Below are 24,392 nucleotides of genomic sequence, written 5' to 3'. Positions count from 1 at the left end.
CCCTGCCCCTCAAACCAACCCTTGCTAAATTACCCATTGGAGGAATTTTTCAAAAACCTGAGAAATATTTCCTAACCTGGAGATTTAGGGAAATATTTAATAAAGACAAATTCCAAACATATTAGTCATAAGAAAGAAAAGTAAGTTGCTTATGTGGTTCTAATTCCAAATAGGCTCCTTTGCCAGAGATCAGTATTTTTCTATAGCTGATAAATTTGATCTAATAATCACTTTACTTTTCTCTTTACACAACCCAGTCTGGCCCCAGTTGCCAAGTCACATGATATCCATTAGATGGGATTCTCTGTCTTATCTGGCCCAGTGTCTGTTCCCCTTAGTCTTGGGGACTGGGTTTCAGGTCAAAGCAGCAGAGGACTTCTGGGTCACAGAGAAATCCAAGCTTTTCCCCATGTTACAATCTGACAGAACTAATGTTCACATGAGAGACTATAGACTGGAAATTTGTTTTTTTGTTTTGATTGGGGGTAAGAAAGGGTGGAACAGTGGTCCTAGAGCTGTGGTTCTTCGCCTCTGGGTGACACTTAGGTGGGGTGAAGACCTAGTGGGTTATGTCCTCCACTCATTCTAACCTTGCAGGAATTCCGTTTGCTATCCAGTGGAAATTTGCATTGCTTCTGAGTGCTGTGCAGCAGACAGACTTCTCAGTACATAATGGAATTAGGTTCTTCAGTCTATTTTAATAATATATTCATGAGTACTAAATTTCAGCAAGCTCTAAGTGCCACACTCACACTTAGAAGTGACAGTTAAATTAGCTTCTGTCATATGTAAAAATCAGCGTCTATGAGATTGTCTGTAGGTCACTCACAAAACCAAGGAAGTACTGTGCATTTTTTTATAAAGCACTTGAGAGTCACTAAAAATGAAGGTGCTTCTCAGCTGTGGTGAAGCAGCAGGATAGGAGATCTGAATCTGTCCCTCCCAGAGTGTGTAACTTTGGCTGAGTTCCTGAAGTTCACTGAGCTTTATGTGCCTCTTTTATAAAATGAAGATACTATCTTCTGTGTTGGTAGGTTGTAAGATTAAATAAAAGGATGTACCTAAAGCATTCTGTAAACTAGAAAGCCCCAAATGTAATTATTAAAATGTTTATTAGGTTTAGACTCAGAGGAAATAAGTTTTATTTGAAGCAGGGGAATGTAATTTCAGTAAGTACAGAGCTCCCTCACAGGAAGGACTGTTGGGAGAGGTTGAAGAGGGAGAACAAGTCCTGCTTCTTGGTGTTCTTTGAGCTGAGGATGGTGCCCACTTCGTAGGGTCACTGGTGAGGACTAGAATCAGGTTTCTGTCTTACCTGACTTCCATTTTGCTCTTCCATCCTCCCTTTCCACTCTAAAAGTAGAAGTCCCTACACTGGCCTACCAGCCACACTTCCCCACCCCCATTACTAATCTGACCTCATTTTCAAATTCTCTCCCTGGCTCTCTCTTTCTTCCAGCCATGGTCCTCCTGACTGTTCTTCACACACTCCAGGCAGTGCCATGTCCTCTGTCTGGAAGATCAATTCCTCCAGATAGCTGCTGACTCATGCTGCCACCTCCTCAGGTCTCTGCTCAAAGGTCACCTCTCCAATGAGGACTTTTGTGACTTCTCTAAAATTGCACACCGCTTCTTCCCACTACAGTTTTTTATTCTACTTTCCTGCTTAAATTTTTTCCCCACAGAGCTTATTTACACCTAAAATAGTGTGTGTGTGTGTGTGTGTGTGTGTGTGTATATGTATATATATATATATATATATATATGTATTTTTTTTCACCCTCTGTCTTTTGACATTGAAAGTAAGCTCCAACAAGGCATGGTTTTCTGTTCTGTTCATGCTGATTTCTTGGTACCTAGAATAGTGCTTGCCATATAGGGACAGTGACATGTCACAGGTTGGAACACAGATTTGGTCCTGTAGGTTTCCAGCTTACTTCCATTTCTATTTCCTTTTGCCTAAACTGCAACTGACCTGTCTTCTGATCGATTCATTTATTCATTCATTCACTCCTGTAACAAACATTTATTTAGTGCCTTGAATGTATTTGTGGATATAGTAAGGAACAACTGAAAAGTCTTTGCTCTCATGGAACAGGAGAGACAGACGACAAATTAATGTAAAGTTTCAGGTGGACAAGAGTACTATAAATAATATAATAGGAAAGGGGATCTGCAGAGTGACAGGTTGGGGAAGACCTTACTGGAAGTGACATTTGAGTATAGACCTGGAGGAGGAGGAAAGAAAGCTATACTCAGTCTCTAGGAGAAAAGGGCTCCAGAGAGAGGGATGCACAGGCGCAAAGTCTCCGTTCTGAGACATGCTCATCATGAATGACAGAGGATGCCAAAGATGGCAGGCCAGTGGTTGGGTGCAGTGGGAAACATATCTTTTGGAATTTTGGAAACATATTGATGAGCCCAGGATTTTATGGGTTGCTCTTCTTGGGGAAAAGAATGCTCCAGTCATCATCTGGACCTTTATGTGTTTAGGGGGTCTCAGACCCTGGGGTGCAATTGAGGGATGGACCCCTCCCAGCTCCTCCTGCAGAAGGAGAATGGGTATTTGGGTAACTGGCTCTGGTGTGGGGGCAGGAGTCCTTCCTCGGTGAAGGAGGTGGTAGGGGTGGCACCTGGAAGGAAAGCTGCATAACTTGTTGTTTCTAATTCAGCTGGAGCCTGAGGAACAGGCTGGACCAAGCAGGAAGAACCTCTAGGGGTTTTCCACCCAGTGGATCTGCAGCCCTGATAGAAGAGTAGGGGGCTTATGAGCACAGATTATGGAATCAGACAGATGATTCAAATTATGACTTTGTGAAGCTGTGTGATGTTGGGGAACCCCTCTGAGATTGTTTCTGGATTTACAAAATGCAAGTAATGGTAACTAGTCCCATATGATCACCATGAGAACTAAATAAATGACTTTCATAAAGTGCCTAGCCCTGTGGTCTGACAACACTCAAAAAAAATAGTAGTTGATGTAATGATGAAATACAAAGCAGCATCCTAAGCCCATCTAGTGGCCCACTTTTGTGAGGAGGTTTCTGATGATGGTGGCCTTTTCCTAAACTCCTGTCATTGTCATGCTCAGTAGCACATCTGTCCATTGTGGCACCTTGCTGTGTGCTGTTTAGTCCTGTTCTCTGTTTCTGTTTTATGAAGTTAAATGGTATCCCCAGGTTTTCTGTATCTAGAGGGTGAAAATGTGCAGTGGGATCCATGGCTATGGGTTTGTATAGACCTGTTCTGTTAGTTTTATGTTCCCTGGGAGCCCTGCAAATAAGAACTTGAAAGATGCTCCTGAGGAAAGAAAGCATCAAAAGAAAGTAGACGTCTGAGAAGATAAAGGCTGGTTACAGTGAGGCCTCTTTAATCCACTATCAGTTGGCTAAAAATGTAGGCACCATTCAAAGATAGTCTGGATGCTCCTAATCTTTTCATTTTAAAGAATGATGGAATGCACCTGCCCAGAGTTTTCCAAATTTCAATTAACACATCTCCTTTTTTAGGGCTATAATCCGTCCATTACAATTTGCTAAATAATTTCTTTAATTTTAGTCACTCTTATAAGTTAACTTATAAGGAAACTTTGTCATATGGTTTTGATGACCTACTTATACTATTCTGATCTCTATTAAAAGCAATTCAAAAGAAAAAGTCTATCTGTAGGCCACCTAGAATCAGATGCTATTGCATGTCCCACTCAGAGAAGTAGTGGACCCAGTAAGTCAAAAAGCAGAGGAACTGAATTCACAGGAAGAACTTGGCAAAGAACAGAGGCAGGTCAGGGAAGTCAGCCACTAATGTTTTGGGGAATGTGGATAAACTATTACTTCAGCAAGAAATTGTAAAGTCAAAAATGTTTAAAGGCAAGTGCCTGAATTGCTCGAATTTATAAAACTTTACTAAGATTTTTATTATTATTATTTTAAAAATGTGAATTTCTCTGCCCTGCCTCTACTAGCATAGTGTTAGCTCTCTCTATTTCCCTGTGCACACAAAGCCCCTGCCCGCTGCTTTCCCCACAGCACCTGAGGCCTGGAAATGCCTGCCGAGGCTTGTCCTTTGTCTTCCTCTGCCCTCAACACTCTGCCTCCTTCATTTCATACACCCAGGACTATCCTATTCCAGACTATTCTTTGAGGAGCCTACCACATTGTAGTCTCCCATCCTGCATCTCTAGAGCCTTCTTTTACCTTAGAAAACTCCAGAGTGTATTGTTTCTTTCCTAATAGACAGTTTAGCAGACTTGGGACCACTGACCCCCATTGCTAGACTTCCCTAGGACCTTTAATTTTTTGGTATTGTTTTGTTACATTCTCTGGCTTAAGATATGCACTAACTTGAAACTGCTGCCAAGTAGAAACCACTGTCTATTTTTTTTTCTTTCGCAAAGCAAGACATTATTGAGTTCAAATTTCACTTAAGTGACAACAAAAGATGCTTTCTGTATTGAGCACAATCCTTCAACAACATCAGCACTGATTCCTTTATAACATTTAATTAGTGAGTGGCACCATATCCCGTGTGTGGGGAAAATGGACAGCAGGAGTCCTGAGGGAGCTTCTCCTGGCTGTGTCCGACAAACTTCAAAGCATTTCTTAGTTGGAAGCATTACACATTCACTTTGTTCTGCCTGAAATCTGGTCTCACTGGGAACCACAATCATTTTTCTTGCTAAAAACAGAAATTTGCAGCTCAAACAATAAGAAATGAATGTCTGGAACACCTTCCTTTTTTCTAAAGAGAAACGTAGCAACACATTTGTTCCAGATGATCACTTGCTTGGGCTCACCCTCCCTGCCCAGGGAACTGGTGCAGTTCTGGGCTCTCCTAGGAGCTGGGGTTTGGCCGATGGAAGGTCAGAATTATTTATATTTTAACAGAATCACCTGGCTCAGGTCAATCTCATTCCAGGTCCATTCTGACCCTGCTTGGGGATTTGGACCAGTGAATCTCGTTTCTTCAGCCTGACCCTCATTCCATGGATTGGGCAGAGTTTTCTTTCTGTAGGGGTTCTTCTACATCCCCAAATTCTAATTTTTGGTGTCACCTCCCCCCCTGACTTCTATGAAGGAGTTAAGTACAGTTCATCTCCTCCCAGGGGTCCTCCTTGACGCCCGTTGTAGTGCTGAGTGTCATCTGTACCCCTTCCACATTTCCTAAGATTTCTGCCTCCTTAGGTGGAGGATACATTAACCCCAAGTTCCAGAAAAAAGGGTTACTTACTTGGTTCCACAGTCAAGCGGGTTCCTTGTCCGAAGATGAGCTTATCAGTTACACAGCTGTTGAGGGTGATCCAAAAACCTCAGCAGAGTTCCTGCCTCACTCCTTCCCATGAGCTTCAGGGTTGGAGGGTCTTTCATGCTCAGTTCCTTGAAAAATGGCACTTGCTGCTCATCTAACTGGTTCGTGATAATTTAATAACCCCAAATAGGGGCAGTTTTGCTCTCAGGAAGCTGTGATGTGAGAATAGGTGGGAGCACATATGCCCATGGTGAATGTTTCCAGCACAGTGACTTGTGAAGTTCTCTGAGCTGTAGCTTTTTGTTGGTTTAGATTGTTCTCATTTCTAGACCCAAGCCTAATTCTGTCTCAGAAAGCTGCCACCATCAAAGTGGCAAGTCTTAGAATCCTTGAATCCTCCAGAGTCAAGAACTTTTACAGTCACCAGTGTGGCTTTAAGCTCAGATAATGTGTGGCCCTAGGACAGACAGGGTGGCATGAAGCACTGATCAGGTATGGGTAGCTGGTGATTGCCTACGAACAAATCGATGTCTCTTTAAATCCACCTTCCCAAACTGCAAAAGCAAAGTGCTCAGACAAATCTCTTTAGGGACTTGGGTTTAGAAATTCCACATGAAATGGCTCATATAATTCTATTTTGCAATAGAATCGACATGAAAGCAAGACAGGGATCATTTTTAAACAACCACCTATTTGCATTCCCTGTATGCACTCTAAGAAAATGTTATAATGCTGTTTTCACCCAAGGAAGAACAGCAGCGAGTGAGGCCAGCAGCTGGGGTCATCTCCCTGGTCCAGTCGACTCCTTGGCATCCCTTCTGGACTACAGACCATGAGGGAAGGCTGCCAGCCCCGTTTATTCCCTGCGGCACCAGACCCAGGCTGGGGATTTCCCCAGGGAACTGGCACTTGTGCCCTGCAGTTTTTGTACAGGTCTCTGCGGGTTTTGAAGTACCGTGTATATCCCCCCAATCACAGTGCTACAGAGCTTTACAAAAACCTCCTCTGGTTTGTAGTGTAGGCTTCTGAGAACCCACGGAGCCTGATGTTTTCTTGAAATCATGCTCCAGCAAGATCAAAGGGGTTGGCAGTTAGGTCAGGTCAGGCTGGTCCAGATGCTTCTGTCTGAGGCGCTCTGCCCTGCTGGCTAGATTCTGCCCTGGGGTGGTGACTAGAATGGACTTCTAGAAGTCAGCATTTCCATTCCCATCTGTGCTTTCTGGCCAGTCTGCCCTCAGATGGCTTCCCATAGAGAAGCCTGTCAGATATCTGAATGTCTCATGTGCATTCTACATGCTGTGGGTTGGGCAGAAAATGTTGTGGTCAATGTAATTTCTCCTGTCACCTGCTTGGCTTCAGAATCACCTTGGCCTGCCCTGCTTTACACTTGAATAGTGCCATACAGTCTACAAAGGGCTTTCATGTAAATTTAAAATTTTCTCCTCTCCATTGACCTCCCAGTTGTTTAATTCAGGGCCAGTAGCCCATATGGTGCTTTGTGCAATTTGGAAAAAGGCAGCCTGCTGGGTGAATGCAGAGACGGCCCCTGGGGCTCAAGCTTGGCAAACAGATCACAGTTTTGTGGGCTTTACAAAAGGTATCCCCTTTTCCAAATGATGCCACTCTGCACCAGGGCCTCAGCCACTCCAGCAGGGCATGAGCTGATTGATGTTAGCCTCACTTGTCCTCTTGACCAAGAGCCCTTGTGCAGAGCACAACCTGGGCAACCAGAAGCAATGGCTCTGGCCAAATCCAAATGGCATTTTTTAGTGAAATTCTTGCTCAATTTCTAAATTTTGGCCCAGTCATTCCCATCTTGAAAAATTTCCTTGAAACTCTGAAAACACTATCCCATTTGCTTTTGATCTCTGTGACTATCACTGTGAAAACAAAGCAGCTCGACAGGTTCACTGAAAGTGACCTTAAGTGTCAACCATTAAAGGAGAGAATGGGTTTTATTGTTGTTATTTATCAAAAGGGAGCAGGATTTAAAAAAGAGATTGATATTCACACTTTTCTTGGAGGTCAGCCAAATCCATGGCTTACTTTAGGTATCACTATTTAACTTACAATTTTCTTGATGACTCCTACCACCCTACATGCTACTGCATGCCCGCCCTACAAGTGACTTCATCTCTATGTACAAAGTCTAACATTCTTTTGCTGATTAAAAAAATAGAAAAGAGGAAAAGAAGAAATGTTGCCTCACTAACAATGTATCAGGGGTGGCTTAGGGCAGGAAGCAGGGAAGTGTCTGTTTCATGGGGAGGGCCAGATGAGAACAAAGGGTGGAAACTTAGACTCTGGAATACAGCTAGTGTTAGGTGCCTGTCTTTGAAATGCCAAGAGGTGGTAGTTACTGTGTTGAACAACAAACTGAGCTTCTGATTAACTAAGAAACTCATTGGTTTCCTCCGAGTGTTGGTACAGAGATTTTCCCAAGCAGCAGCCATCAGAAAGTACTTGAGTGAAACAAGACATAAGAAATGAAAAGTTGGGAACCCTGAGGAGAATGCAGCTGTGTGGATCCCAAGTCTTCACCCCCTCCCCTCACGTAAGCATATCCAGTTTCTTTGCCATGCAACTTGGCAGAGCTTTCTACCACAGGAGAAGTATACATTCCAGTTTATCCACAAGGGGGCTTTGCCATGCTTTGATCTGCAGACTCTGGATACAAGGGACAGTGTTGCAGATCCAAGCGGGGGTTCCAGGATGGATCTCAACCACAATTGTGACCTTCCACCCTCTGAGATGAGGAGCATGCTTCAAGGAGTCATCGCTGCTTCAGTCTGGGCACAAGAATGAAGACACAGAGCAGAACCCAGCCCACATCTTGAAGCCAAGTGCAGCTGGCCTATGGACCAGTGAGGAAAAGTGACATATTAAGCAGCTAAAATGATGGGATTGTTTGCTATAATAATAATAATCATAACAGAAATAACTGATTATTACAGATGGTGAATCTTGGGAGAAGCCCAACTTGCATAGACTTTTAACTCTGTATCTCCAGCAATTATGAAACAGCATACCTACAAGTTTTGTGGCTTCTCACTATCTTCAGGATAAAACAATATAAAATACCAGGCCTCTGTTTACCTGCTCCCTTAAAGTCAGCAGCATGGAACTTCCTGCTTCTGGAATGTTCCACGTTCTTTCATAAATCATTGTCTTTGCTGTGTGATTCCTTTTTTTTTTTTTTTTTAAGGTTGTGATTCTTTATTTTTTTTTTCTTTATTCGAATGAACATTTAATGAAAAAGAAAAATCTGGCTTGGTCTCAATTCAGAAATTTCTTTCATACATAAAGATGCTATTTGACTATGATTGGGGTACATGCTAACAAATAAACCCACTCTAACTTGGAATATCATCTGTGTGATTCCTTTTGCCTAAAATGCCCATATCTTTTTCTATCTCCCAATTGGTTCCTAACCCACCTCATTAAGTCCTCCCATTTTCTGAGTCTTGGCTTAGCTGTGGATGTCCCTGGGAAGCCCTAGAAGATTACCCAAGATTGTGCTGGGTTAGGTGCCTTCCCTTACCTGAGTTTTCATGGCATTCAATGCTTATCTCTATCATTGCACTCAAAACCCTTTTTCTCTTTCATTAGGTGGAGACCCTTGAAAGAAAGGTTTTGTCTTATTTGTTTCTGTGTATTCTTGCCAGCATAAAGCCTGACTCAGCCAGTGCTTGGAAAGTGTCTTTAAATCCATTTTAAGGATGAGGTATTTCAGGTGCAGAGTGGATAAGCTAGGAAGTGATAGAGCTACAGCCAGATTTTCCCACATCTTCCCCACCTGGCCCCAGGCTGTGTTGGGGAATATTACCTTACATTGTTTAGCAGTGCACAGCACCATTAGTCGTAAACACATTTATTTTTAACATTAGCCTGGGTTAAGCTTCATTGGGAAGATTAATTTGTTGTGATTTGCTCCACACCATGTAATACATTCTAAAACCAAATAGAAGTGACTTCCCTGTTATCTACATATTTGCAGTATTCAAATAACATTCTCTTCCACTAACACGGGTAATCAAAGATCAATTGCACCTCTGGAGGGGAATCCAAGAATATCACAGCTGGGAGACACTTTAAGGATCATATATTCACTTCTCTGGGTTTCTAGATGAGAGAGTCTAGAAATATCCTGAGAGGTTATACAACCTAGCCAAGGCATCCCATTTTTTAAAAAAAGTACAGGAAATCAAATACCCATATCCCAGTGCAATGATCTTGTTGACTCAAGAGGCAAATATGCGGGCATCATAAATGCCTGGATGAAAGTCATCTTTAGTCTTTCATCCAGGTGTTTCAGTCTCCCTTGCTGATCTCTTTCTCTGGAGAGGTCATAAGATGGTCTGGGCAACCTGGTCTTTGCTTTCTCTATGTGACTTTTCATTGTTAAATGAGATACTCTCTGTGGGAGGGGAGGATTAGGCACAGTGCATCCCCCAATCCCTTACATCCTGGAAGAAGTCTGGTCATTCTCAGTGCCAGGAGTGTTCATTTTCAAAAGAAAGAGAGATTTGTGGGGACAGTTTACAATGGTACTGTCCAGTCCTGACTGGGACGAGAAGTCATACTTGGAGACTCAGAGCACCTGAAGAAAACTTACAGAATACCAAGCTAAAAATAGAAAGGAATTAGATAGTCCTCTAGTCTTGAGATTTTAGACTTTGAACTAGAGTTATTTATCTTTATCCCTTGCTCCTGGCATTAACACATATAATTTGAGGGTTATAGACAAACTACAGTGTATTCAAAGAGGATCAGGCTATTTAAGAGACTTCAAACCCCATCCAGGGAGGAAACAGCTAAAAACAATGGGTGGAGGGAATATAGATCAAAAGAAGGAAGATACTGGGGAATTTGATCATAGTCTTCAGATATCTGTCAGGGAAGAGCTGGTTTATCACAGCTGGAGCCTCGTGTCTGTTTATGTACACTATCTGCTGCAATATGTTGGTTTGGTCAAAACACATGGGGAAAATCTGGCCTTTCACAGATATGTAGTTCAAAAAGAAAGGGGTGTGTTAATAGCCTTTCCAAAACCTTGGGAATATAGTATTCTTGACACTACATAAAAGTTTGACAAGAGATAGTTTTTTAAAGGTTAGTTGCAATGTGGAATCCAAAACCATGTAGATAAATTTATTACATTCTGTTACATTAAAACACTGGCCTATCTCACAGTTTAGATGGATCTTTCACTCATGCATAATTTCTTAAACATTTTTTTTTGTCATTTGGGAAATAATTTGTTCACTGCATTAAGCAGCTTCCACAGGTTGACACATTTTATTATACAATATCAAAATATCACAGTATAATGTCACCTCTGGAGTCTTTAAATCAGAAAAGTGTTCAAATATTGGGAAGCCACCTAGCTCACAGTGGCAGATGTAAGTTTTATGAACCTCCAAGTTTTGCCCAAAAGCTTAGACTTTATTACCAGGAAGACTGTCTGTTATTTTTCTTGATGTGATGGGCTCAGATTATTCATTTTCAACAAAATGCCTGCCAAATGTCCAAGCTGAATAGTTGTGGTGTTCTGTCATCATTCTTTCAATTAAAGATGGCATTTAATGATAAGTATGGCTAATTCAGCTGGCAACTCAAATAATTGCACAATATTTCCCCATGACATGGAGATCATAATTTGGGATATAGCAGAAGTATTTTGTGTGTACTTCCAATTTTGCCACACAGAATACTAAAAATATATATTCAGGGGCTGAGATTTTAAAAAATGAATGGTTGGAAAGCAGTATGAAGATTCCTTAGAAAACGTGGAGTGGAACTACCGATTGACCCAGTTTTCTCATTCCTCAGTATATACCCAAAGGATTTAAAATCAGCATATTACAGCGATGTAGCTATGTCAATGTTTATAGCAGATCAACTCATAATAGCTAAACAATGGAACCAATCTAGGTTCCCTTTGACAGATGAATGGGTAAAGAAAGTGCAGTACCTATAATCAATGGAATATTAATATTGCTTAGCCACAAAGAAGAATAAAATCATGACATTTGCCAGTAAATGGATGGAGCTGGAGAATATCATGCTAAGTGAAATAAGCCAATCCCAGAAAACCAAAGGCAAAATGTTTTCTCTGATACATGGATGCTAATTCACAATAAGGGTGGGGGGCAGCTAGGGAAGAATAGTGTTACTTTAGATTAGGTAGAGGGGAATTAAGGGAGAGGAGAGGTATTGGGGTAGGAAGGATAGTAGAATGAATCAGACATTATTACCCTATGTACATATATAACTATATGACTGGTGGGATTCTACATCATGTACAATAGAAGAATGAGAAATTATACTCCATGCATATATGCATATATGGTGTATTAGAGTGTATTCTATTGTCATGTATAACTAATTAGAACAAATATAAAAATAAATAAGTGAATAGTTTTCACTGCTTTGTCACTACTAGGGCTGAACTGTGATTTCCCTTTATTCATATGTAGCAACTCTAAGCCCCATAATTTCAGAATGTGAATATATTTGGAGACAGAATCTTTAAAGAAGTTGAGTTAACATTAGGACATCAGGGTGAGCCCTAATACAATGACTGGGGTTTTTATAAAATAGAAAATTTGAACATATAAAGAGCTACTGGGAAAAACCTTATGAAGATACAAGAAGTTGTCCATCTGCAAACCATGGTCAGAGGCTTCAGAATAAATTCAACTCTCCTAGCACCTTGATCTTGGATTTCTAACTTCTAGTACTATGAGAAAATAAATTTGAGGTTTTCTCTTTCTTTCTCTTTTTGAGATGGGGTCTGCTGCCCAGACTGGTATCAAAATCCTGGGCTCAAGCGGTCTTCCCACCTGAGCCTCCCAAGTAGCTAAGACTATAGCCCTGCATCATACTTATCTCAATTTGTGGTGGTTAATCTGTGATATTTTGTATGGCAATCCTAGCAAATTAAGAAAGTCTATAACATTTTTATGTGGAATTATCTTCTTTTCCCTGGAAATATGTGACAGCGAAGAATGCAATGGGTATTAATACAGGATTGGTGCCACTGCCCAGATTTGTGCTTAGACTCCAGCAATTTTACCCCATTGTTTTTACACTATCAGTGACATTGTGCATGTCAACACCATGAAAAAAAAACAAAAACAAATAAAGTTTGGTATTATTATGAAGAGAGTTTTGACTTTATGGATTCCCTGAAAGATCTTGGGGCTCCTAGAAGTCACTGGGCCATAAGTTGGAAACCACTCTCTTAATTCTGTGGTGTTTATGCTGCCAAAGCTACAATTGTATCAGTAAATTGTAGCTTTTCTCTACTGCTACAATTGCTCTCACCTTGCTCTACCTGCTTAAAGAAATCAACAATCAACTTTATAATATGCTTTGACTGACTAGTCTTCCAGTTCTGTAGAAAGGATAAAATTGACCTACACATTGGTTGAAAGCTCTAGAGTAAAGGACCATGAATCCACATGGCATCTGCCTGTGACTTATTCTCTTAGCATCTCTATGATGCCCACCCTCCTGAAGGAGAACTGAACTTGACAATCATTTGGTTGGGGTTCATGGGCACAACTGTGGAAGTCTGGAATACCTCTTACCTCCACTTTTATCACAAGTGGAACAACTAGCTTTTGAGCTTCTATCATCTCAGATCTTGAAAGTCAATCATTTAAAGATACCTCAGTTATGCATATGTCTTGAAATAGAATAATAGGAATCCAAAATGTGCAACCTTGTTATTAGTGGCTTTCTTATATCTTTTACCTGTGTTGTAATCCCATGTTGTCAGTGACAGAATTCATTATTGTATTACAAATATGTCAGATAATCATACAGATTTGCTCTAACTTCTATAGATTCAGGGAGTTACTTGAGCAGAGCAGTATTCTTTAAGAAAGTATATACATTTTCAAAAAACATGGAGTTTTATGTTTTCATTGTATGGATTTTCTGTAGACTGGTTGGCGACTTTAAAAACCAAAAAAAAAAAAATTAAAAACCTTTTATTATAAAAAATTTGAAATATTCCAAAAAAGAGGTAGGTTAATATATTATCTATAGAATGATAACTTAGATTGAGCAATTGTTGATCATTTTAGTCAGCTTTTTCACTCCTGAGACCAAAAAGCCTGTCGAGAACAATTAGAACAGGAAAAGTTTATTTTGGGGCTCACAGTTTCAGAGGTCTCAGTTCATAGATGGCTGACTCCATTCCTCGGGGCTTCAACTGTGGCAGAACATCATAGTGGAAGAGTGTGGTGGAAGAAAGCAGCTAGGGACATGGTACCAGGGAGGAGGGGGTAGGGAGAGAGAGACAGAGAGCAAGAGAGTGTGAGCGTGCTTTGGTTACTCAGGACAAAATATAAACCCCAAAGGCATAGCCCTAGGGAACCACCTCCTTCAGTCACACCCAACCTGCCTATAGCTACCACCCAATTAATCCCTATCAGAGGATTAATGCACTGATTAGATTAAAGATCTCATAACCTAATGATTTCACCTCTTAATTTTCTTGTATTGTTTCACATATGACCTTTTGGGGGACACTTATTAACTTAGGTAGTAAATGACATTGTGGTTATATAAAACATTCTAATTAAAAAATGTTTACTGAAGTATTTATAAGTGAATTGCCATGATACTTGTGATTTAAAAAAATTATTTGAATAAATAAATAGAAAGTATGGCAAATATTATATATGGTTTAGATATTAATAATTCCCTAAAATTATTTAAAAGCCAATCCATACTCAAATTTCCCCAATTCTCCACAAAATGTCTTTTACTAAGCCTTTTTCCACCTCTTTTTAGTTGCTTTAATAGTTCCTTTCCACTGCTTTCCCTCCACTGTGGTTTTTTTCTTTTCTTTTTTTTTTGTTAGTCGTTCTTTTTTTAAATTTTTTAGTTTTCTAGACATTATACAAATTTCATGGTCTTAATTGAGCATTCTTTAGGATTCCACTTTCCTTATTTCTTAACATGTTGCTAAAGGGACAGATATTTGTTTTCTCCTCTGAAATTTTTGTGTTGAAACATCTAACTCCTGCAATTTTTGTGTTGAAACATCTAACTCCTGCATTGGTGGTCTAGGAGGTGAGGAGGTGGTGAGATTACAGGAACAGAGCCCTCCTGAGTGAGATGAGTTTACTTGTCTTTTCATTGATTATTGGAAGGATTGAGCCTGTTGTCTTGTAGAAAATCTCACTGTATTAGTCCATTTACCTTTACTATAATGAAATCCCTGAGGCTGGGTACTTTATAAACAAAGACATTTATTTAGCTCACAGTTTTGGAGGCTGAAAGCCCAAGCAGCATGAGGCATGTTCTGTGAAGACTCCCAGACTCTGTCACCTCATGGCAAATGGTGAGACAGAAAGCTAGAAGAGACCAGAGAGGGACCAGGCTTTCTTTTTTTTTTTTTTTTTTTTTTTTTGTATAACAACCTTCTTGTAAGAATTTGCCAGGGTCCCATGAGAAATATATCAATTCCTTCCAAAGGCAATACCTTCAGTGACCTAATTACCTCCCACTAGGTTTCACCTCTTAGAGGTTTCACACCATTTCCCAACACCACCACCCTGAGGACCAAGCTCCCAATGCATGAATCCTTGGGGGACACTCTCAAACCATATTCAAACCACAGAGCTCACTTTCTGTTTAGTAGTTTCATTGTTGAATCCTTTAACTTGTTCTTCTAGTTCCCTTATCTACTGTTAGAATTGAAGGTTTGCTTAATTTTAGCTTATTTATTTATTTTCATCAAGAATACTGTGAAGGTGATGGATGTACTTTGTGTACAGATCATGTCAAGAAGGACACCATGACTTGATGAGAACAACACCGGTCACACGGACAAGATGGTGACAGAAAAATTTATTTATTTATTTATTTTGGGTAAAGTTACACCTGCAACTGGCAAGTATTCTAAGACTTTAAAACTTTTTTTATTCTTGACTTGGAATATTTTTTTCTGCATGGTTTCTTTGGGTAAAGCAGGAAGCTAGTCATATTTCTCTATAACTGTAAATGCCTACAGTCTGCTCTATAGAAATATTGAAAACTCATCATGTTCTGTTGAAAAATTATTATCTTAGAGTCTGCACTTTTATCAAATGAGTAATCTAAGGATGTTATGTTCCATTTCCGTACTAAAAATGAGAATTTCATTAGAAGCACTGTGTCTGTGAATTGTTCTTATTTCCCAAAAATGGCTCCTTTGATTTTATTTTGATTGAATTGATATATTCTCTCCTATAAGCCATAGACCCACTTACTTTGGACAACTTAGAAAGGAGGCATAGTCATAGTTTTCTTCCCCTGTGTATGGATTTTTCCCTCCTAGACTGAAAAAAAGCAGGTGGGTTTGATGTGCTATCTGGCGATTGTAATCCCAGATAAAGAGATGTGCTCTTGGATCAAACCCACACAGGTCAAGAGAAGAGTGAAGGAGAGCCCAGGCCTCTGGTCCATGGTATTAGCCTTGATTGACCCTTTGAAGTTAACAAAAATATTGCTTAGTTTCCAGGAAATACTTTTCAAAATGCAAATTGAAGTGGTGGAGGTAAATTTGGTCTTTACTCTGGGAGGAGGGAATTGCTTGGTGGTGTTAGAGAGGGAGATTCCTTGATTCTGAAATAATATTCCCAGTTGTGCCAGGTTTCTCACCATTTGCAAGGACCAGCTCAGGATTCCTCTCCTCTAAGAGCTCTTCTGGCTAACTCCACCCCACAAAAATTTTCCTTCCACCACCGTTGACTCATTTGTGACTTTCTAATAACCTAGGTTTTACTTATGAAGAGTCTGTATTTTTCATCCCATCCCAAGGCCATGTGTCCTACGCCACCTACTAGCAACCATCTTGCCACAACTACTTCCTCATTGGCAGTTTTTCTCATCAAAACAAGGCACATAAACTGTTAGGGTCTAGGAAATCGATATCAGAATTTTACCTTGTGGGTTTGCCTCCAGTGATGGCCTTTAGAAATGCATTATTTCAAAAAGCGGGGACTCTGTAATCCTGTCACACTCTTGTAAGATGGAATCAGTCTCACAACAATGGCTTTTTTTGAGCCCTTGCTTTGTTTTGAACTAGGTATTAAGCTCTTTGAAAAAAGAAATTACGAATCCGAGTTCAACTCCTTGGTTCACCATATCCTAGTGTGTGACCTAGCATATACTCAGTCACTGTTAGTTCCATTCTCTTTATTTTCCTCTGATATTCTGTTATACAGTGCTGGAGGTATGTATTTAATAGTGTTGAAGCTTGGGGTTGGGATTATTTTTCGCTGATCAAATGGATCATTTGTATTACTTTAGGTGATACTAGTTCATATTCTGAAACTATGGCAGTAGATAAATAATACCAAAGGAAGAAGCTGGGGCAAGAGGACCACAAAGCTCCTGTATTATTTCCCCATGGTGCTCAGTGGAGCCTTCCTAGTGCTGAGATGTACACCAGCGATCACAGCTGGGTGTTTTTGAACAAAGGCTTAATATGCTTCCACTTCTGTGGTACGTTGACACAGTGAAATATGTCAGCACAATAACTCTTCTTCCTTTCTCCCACTGTCCTTGGCATTTTGCCATCATCACCCTCTACCATCCGCAATACCTCAGAAATCTCCTGTTATTGTGGTTCAGTGCTATGAAATCCAGATGCACACAATTATTACAAGCATACAAATCAATAAGTAAAACATTAAGAACCTAAAAAAATAATTGGGCAATGGACAGATGAAGAAAGTTAATTATTGGTTAGCCAACTTGAAACACTATTTTAACCCTATGGTAATAAAACTGTAAATCAAACACTAACAAACCACTTCTTTGGGAAGGATATTTAAGCACTGATTTTCCTAGAAAAGGTGATACATTTAGTGCTGGAAAGATGTCAGTAGCAACATAAAGTGTCATATTTTTATTGAAACATGTTTGCTGTGGGGGATTTACTGTGAGAAATATATGTATTTAAATATAAAGTGAAGTTTATTATTTTAAAGAAGAGTGAGGCCCTTATATTTGGTTCTTTACTAAAATTACAAAAAGCAATATTGCACAATATTGCAATGCTTGTGCTCAATAATTTGATTTTGAACAATTCAGTGCATTTGAGTGAGGGCACAATAAGTTGGAATGATCTCAATGAACAGTTACTTATGGATGCTTATGGAAGCCAGCTGGACTAAGTAGTTTAACAAAAAGCAAACTGTTCTTGGGTCTCCCAATGCCTTGAAAATTGCTAGTATTTGATATTGTTTAAACTAAAATGTTCTACTGTGGAGATTAGGAATACTCACAGGATAAGTATTAAAACAATGGTTCTAATATTATGTAAATAGATGTTGTGACTCAAGAATGGATACTTGAAAACTTTACATATGGGGTGATGATGTGCCATACTTTAAAGAACTTAGACAAAAGTGAGTTTGATATACGCTGAAAAAAAGTTTGAGGATCATAAAATGGCTTTGATGGTGATGAATACACTGGTTTGAGATACTTGTGAAGAATTTGAATAAAGTTATTTTATGAATTATGATAATAGAAAAAACAGCAATTAAAATCCGTATATTTTATAAATATGAAATTAATTAAATTAATGAAATCAAAATTCTAAGCAGAATTTGACAATTTAATATATGATCCTAAGGGTTTATATATTCAAGTTAGCCCAAATACTTAACTCTGAATCTTCTAATTGAGGAAATGGAGGCTTTATTACTTTATTTTATATCATTGTATGTGTGTGTATATACATATATATGCATCGTATTAATTATGTATATAAATTATATATATAATTTATTTGTATACATATGTGATAATCTTAAATAATGAAAAAATTACAAGTTTAGATATGTTCATCACAGCAAATTTTGTAATGAGAAAAATGTAAATGCTACCTAAATGCTCAACCATAAGAAAATTGATTGAGAAAACAATAGTATGTCCCTAGATACAGCATTAATGTAGCTTATTAGACATACTAAGTAGGAAAGTACCCCAAACATAGAAAATTGATTATATAATGTTAGAAATGATAAAAATGTGCCTGTAAAGTATGATCACATTTATAGACTATGAATTAATATGTACATTAAAAATGAAAACTGGGAAGAAATATACCAAAATAGTAAATGTACTTAATTTTTGGTGGCAGTCCTAATTTTCTTTCAACATAGAATTGAATAATGAGTTCTAGGGGGGAAGAAGCCTAGGGCCATGAGTTTAGATCCTAGCCAGTGTAGACTGGTTTTCTAGTGTAGTTATCCACTGAACTCACTTGCTGACAAGGACGCTTGATTCATTGCTGAACTATTACAAAGCTGTTCCTGCTATTGAAATGAAATGTGTTCCCAGGTGTCTCCCCGACCCTCTGGCCCTCGTCTTTCCTGTGCTGCAATGCCTTTCTCCATGATCAATTCTGTGTTCTGGATGCCCAGCCAGACCTCTTCCTGGATGTGGGAGGAGAAGCGCCCATTGTGGGAGGCTCAGACTCTCCAGGTCTGACCCATGTGGAGTCTCCAAAGAGAGGGCAGCCTTCCATCTTTCATTTCGGGTGGTGTTTCTCACAGTTTGAAAATTCTTCCAAGGTTCTTTCAGTCTTTAGCTTATGGCTGTTGTCTCTTTTAAAACCCAAGGCTCCCTTTCCTCCCTTTTGAAAAATTCAAGTCTCCCTTATTTTCATCATTCCAATATTTCAGGCCATTTGAAATACTGCTTCAAGTCATTTTTTTGAGGCTGGGTTTTGAAGAGAATAAAAGTGTATGAAGGATGTGATGAAGAGGAGGGCCCAAGAAAAGGGCCTAGGGAGGAAAATGGGGCACAGGAGAACCTACTTCACAGTTCACAGGGGCTGGCGGCCGGCAGCCTCCCTTTGCCACTGCCAAGCAGCCACAGATAATAAACACACTTTTTTTTTTTCTTTTTTCTTTTGGCAATAGCACACCTCAGGTTTTCGTATTTTCTTTCAGAGTCCCCTAGAAAACACACATCCTCATACTGATCTTGACATTTTCTGGGGCAGTCAGGTTAATATTAATTAAAGTGATAAACATCCTGAGTCCACAACAATATTCTGCCCGGCTCTAATGTCTTTGTGTTTCTTTCCTTGCACATTGTCCCTCTCCTTCTTACCTTTCTTAGCTTTACCAAGTAGGCCCAGCAATGACTATTTTCTTGGGGAAAAGGTTTTAAAAAACCTTACAGACTTAGGGGTAGCCAGGGTACAATCTTTTACGCACCATTGCAATACAAGGACATCCTTGTGAAGCCTGGCACAATATAATATGCCTAGCAATCATATTCCAATTGTCAGACTCTCCATTGCCATTGTCTTATAGAGAGAGGCCAGGTCCTGATGCTCATGGCTTTGAGTGTCTATTCAGCGTGTGACCACTGTGTGGGATTCAGAGAGTGAGATGAACAAGGTCAGTGACATAGGAAGGCGTTATATTAACCTTATGAAAAGATTTGCAGATTTTCTAAAGTACATGTAAAGTTGCAATATCTACTTTCTAATAATTTCCTTAACTCTGTCTCGGTCTTCTTTAATCTTTAGTAGTAAACTCAGTCTTCTCAATTCCCCAAAGAGTGAATTAAATACCCAGAGATGCCCTGGAGAAAGTCTTCCAGTCTCTCTCTTTGACTGGGTGCTAAATGCTTTGATGGTATCACATTCATGGGAATTAAACAAATTTTTAACTGGTGCATTTAAATTATACATAATAGTGGGATTATTTGTGATATACTAGTACATGCACATAACATAATTTGGTCAATTTCATTCCCTAGCACCTCCCCTGCCCCTCCCCTCTTCCTTCCCCCAGTCGCTTCCTCCACTCTACTGGTCTCCTTTCTATTTTCATGAAGTATGGGAATTTCTAAGAAGCCAGTTCTCATGCCCTGCTCTGGTGCATGCTTCCTGGGTAGTTAGTGGTTGCAGCCCACATCTGTTGAGAATTGGCCCAAAGCCAGAAACCTTTGTTCTCTGAATTGGAAAGGAACTCAAATGTGGGGTGTTAGGGGTACAGGGAACCACAGCAAGTGCACATTATGGGGGCTCTGTTGCCTCATAAAGAAGCTGCATCTGTTAGATGAGGCAGCTGGTGAGAAGGCCAAGTCAGCAGTGGATGTGAACAGTTTCCCAGCCCTGGGGTCTTCTTGTCCCACCACTTCCCACATTTCCTCTTAGAAAATGGGCTCTTCCAGGTTTATTAGCCAAGCCAGATCTGACTATTGGCATCAGTGTGGTGGCATACACACCACTGAACAAAGAGATCCTTCAAGATGTGATGATGGAGACAAGATAGCTTGGGGTGTGGAAGCCAAAGAGCCATGGCAAAACCACCATGGTCAGCCATCCTGACCCTTACTGGAAAGATCTATACAGAGAGAAAGGTATAGTAGAAAAAAAGTTTCTCTTTCATTTTTCTCATTAAGATAAAGTTTAGTAAATACTGGTGCAAAATTGTCTCCCCTCCACATAACTGATCTGCACTGATTAACTGGAGTTAATCAGAATATGTAAGATAGAGTCTCAATTTTCATTCTAAATTCTGTATGTGCAATGTACAGGAACTGTGAGAGTTATATTCCAATGGAAATAGAGTAATTAGAGACCTGTTTTACACAGAGACTTGGAGTATTTACATTGGAGAGAGGGGACATTTTTTCTCTGGAGTCAGATTCACTTACTTTGAGCCTCTAGACTAACAAGCCTGTGTTGACTTGTTCTGGGTTTTTTGCGAGTAAACCAGGCCTGCCTTAAGCACACTGTAGAATGAGGTGTGGAATAGGAAAATCAACATAGGCCCAGAGAGATGGAGTTGTCTGAGGTGATAGTGCTTTTTTCTTCCATCCAAGGCCTATGATCTGAGTAGCCAGTCCACAGAACTGGTACATTTGGGACTGTGCTTGGGAGCTTTATAGGATCTGTAGATTGTGTAGACTCCAAGGTTCACTTCTGAGGCTTTTCAGGAGTGAAAGGAGGCTTTCCTAATGACACTTGCAGTGATGGTGTTGCTGGACCTGGCTATAGGTAGAATCTCCCAAGTCATTCTGAGACAGGAACCCTCAAGGGTTGTAAGGTCAGTGGAGTTCAGGCTTAGTCTCCAAACCCTGCTCTGGGAACTTGTCTTTGAGAAAAATGCCCACAAATGGCGCAAGGTGGTGCTAACTTTCAGACTTGCATGAGATGGGGTGGGGCCGAGAAGCAAAAAGCAGGAATAGGAAGGGACCTGGTTTAGGTCACTTCCCTGTTGAGATAAAAACAGTCTGGGCATAATCATCATTGGAAGATGTGAACTCAAAGTGAGGGGCTGGGAAAGAGAACTGAGAGGTGGAAAGTTTATAGAGATCAACACTCTGTGTGGGTAGATTTCAAAAAAGGTATGATATAAAAAAGTGGAGGCCCAAGGATCAAGAATAGAGATTTAGGAATAAATGCTGCAGAAGATACCAATTGAATGACCAGGCTTGAAATAATAATAGCATTTTACAAAAACTAATGTTATACTGTCACAAGATAGTTCAGGTTGCCTGAGATAACAGAGAAATGAAAGAGGAAATCTCTCCACAGAGGTTTCTGAAGAAATTCAAAAATTTAACTTGTACTATAACCTTGTAATGGAAATGAGAATGTACAGACAAGCCCTGGTGGGAGTTAGCTTTAGAAGGGAAATACTGAGAAATACAAATAGGTCATGACACTTGCAGAAAAAGTGAAAATACCATGCTTAATAAGTGGTCAGACTTAACGTAGGTTAAAAAATATGATTTTCCATCAGAATATTAGTAGCAACATTTCAGTATACTTGGGTCTGGATGCTTCTTATCAAGTAAAAGGGGCAGATGCTATTCTGTGAGTTCAATAATGGACACACAGGGGACAATTCTGTGGTTTAGCAGGTCCTCTGGCTCAGAAACACCCTGAAATGGTTTGTGTTTTCAGGCCTTTTGTTTTTGAATGCTGTATGGGGCTATTATTGTACCTAAGGGCCTTGACTTTGCCTGTGTAGGTATGAAAACCCCATACTGGAAATAAAGATGACTTTTTGCAAGCCTTGCCTAAGACCTACTTAATATTAGTACCTCAAGTAGCTGGTAAGTTTGGATTCTCAGACTATAGCATAGGAATGTACACTTCCCAGTCTTTTTCTTACTGCCCCTAAATATAGCCAGAGAATGTTCTGCCTGGTTGCTTGGGAGCCAGCTGTATCTTCCTTTCTTGCAGGAACATTCTAAAGGGTTCCTTTAGAAAACTTGGGAAACTGTAAGACTAAAGACAAGCCACAGCCTGAAGCCCAGGCTGCTGACTGGAGCACAGATGGGAGAACGTTAACAGCCAAGAAATACGAGGTCTTTGGCTCCTTTCCCAGAACTGCCAGGCTAAGACCTTGGCAGAGACTCAACAGGAAACTGAACTCTATTTGCATATCCTTTTATACATGGGAGATTAAAAGCTTCAACCTTGAGTGATCACAGTTTTTGAGAATCATGAGGAGGCATTAAAGAAGAGGAGGAGTGTCCCAAGGGAGGTGAGCTGGAGGCGATGCAAGGTAGCTGTGGGGTTAGCAATGACTTTCAATCCCCTTTGATTAATCATGAGTATATTTCATTTAGTTCCTTTTTTTGATTTTATCCTTATCAGGTCACATAAAGGCATCAGCAGGCCAGGGATCTGTGCTTCTCAAGTCTTGGAGAGTCTGTCAAATTTGATCCCCTTTGTCCCATGGCTAAATGCTCCTCTTTCTTTCTGGGCAGAGACCTGTATAGCTTCTTGGTGCTGAAGAAACCTTGGAAGTAATCTAATATAACTTTTTATTGTACAGATGAGAATCTGGGCTCAAAGAGATTAACCAACTTGTCCAAAGTCACCCAAAAAGTTAGGAGTAAATGTTCTGACTCATAGTTTTCTTTTCCAACAGGCGGCTGGCCCTGCTTAGCAGGTGGAAGTTTCCTCAGATCTCAGAGAGCTGCTTTCCAGCATGGGGTTTGGCACAGATGTGCCTCCTGATGGCTCCCATCAGAACAGGCATTTCTGGCAAGAGAGCAGCTCTGATTCCCTGGCTTTTCCTCTGGCTTCCCTGGACCAGGTCCCTATAATCCTTTAATGCAAGAAGCCAGAGGACTGGAATGAGAATATTTACCCGCCGGGATTCATTTAGGGGGACTTGGCTTTCTTGGCCACATAGTATAGTGAAAACTGCCCTATGCACACAGCATGGGGAACATGAGGATGGACAAGTGTCACTCTTCACAGGCTAGTAATTAATTTTATTTTTCCATTTTAAGGTTGGGAAAAAGTCTTTCTACTCCTAAATTAGATATATCCCTTTATTAAATATATCCTAAAATGGAGAGATCCTTTGAAAGACCATCCTTGAAGCTGGATGAGACCAAGCTTTCTGAAAATTGAGACCCCCTTGTACAGCTCTTGTCCCAGACATTTGAACCTGATCAGTTGGAAAGAAGTTTGGTATTAAAAATTCATCCTCCCTAGTACTTTTGGTGAAGTGGAGTCACCTTCATTCCAGACAGACTAAGGGCAACGAGGGCACAGTGTCTTACTGAGGAGATTGACCTCACAGTGGTGGTCTTGCATTTAGGGCTTTTACTATCATTAGTAGCACAGGAGAGAATTCAGGGAGGTTGTATGGGAAGAACACTCCTGATGAGGTTTTTTTTTTTTTGTTTTTTTTTTTTTGGTATTGGGGATGGGACTTAGGGGCATTTAACCACTGAGCCACATCCCTAGACCTTATTATATTTTATTTAGAGACGGCATCTTGGTAAGTTGCTGAGGCTGGCTTTGAACTCACAATCCTCCTGCCTCAGCTTCCTAAGCTGCTGGGATTACAGATATGTGCCATTGTGCCCAGCATAATGAAGTATTTTTATGAAAAGTATGCTGGCTGTACATGTGGATTTCTTATTTTGGAAAAATGCTAGTGGTCATTGGCATGATCCTTCTATTATGCATCTTTCAGTCTTTTCTGAGTGAAAATCAGTCCACTTCTGACCATTAATTGTTGGGAGGAATGGAGGATTAGTATTACTGACTACCTTTAGTGTGCCAGTCACCCAGGTTTGACAGGTGCTCACCAGAAATTAATTAATTTAATACTTGTAATGACTCTGAAATTATT

The 24,392-nt window shown here is 40.1% G+C and overlaps 2 gene segments (V, D, J or C); both read right to left on the bottom strand.

The window, feature by feature from the left end:
* Positions 1-24,392, bottom strand: part of LOC113194836 (T-cell receptor alpha chain constant-like) — a 387,938-nt gene that overhangs the window by 91,255 nt on the left and 272,291 nt on the right.
* The window catches only part of LOC113194839 (T cell receptor delta constant-like), a 186,900-nt gene that overhangs the window by 9,913 nt on the left and 152,595 nt on the right, over positions 1-24,392 (bottom strand). The window contains 1 exon segment of the C gene segment in view: positions 5,230-5,285. Coding sequence covers positions 5,230-5,285 — 56 coding nt within the window.

This window comes from Urocitellus parryii, chromosome 6, assembly GCF_045843805.1.
Source record: "Urocitellus parryii isolate mUroPar1 chromosome 6, mUroPar1.hap1, whole genome shotgun sequence".
In the NCBI taxonomy this organism is placed as follows: domain Eukaryota; kingdom Metazoa; phylum Chordata; class Mammalia; order Rodentia; family Sciuridae; genus Urocitellus; species Urocitellus parryii.
This window is presented reverse-complemented; position numbering and strand designations above follow the sequence as displayed.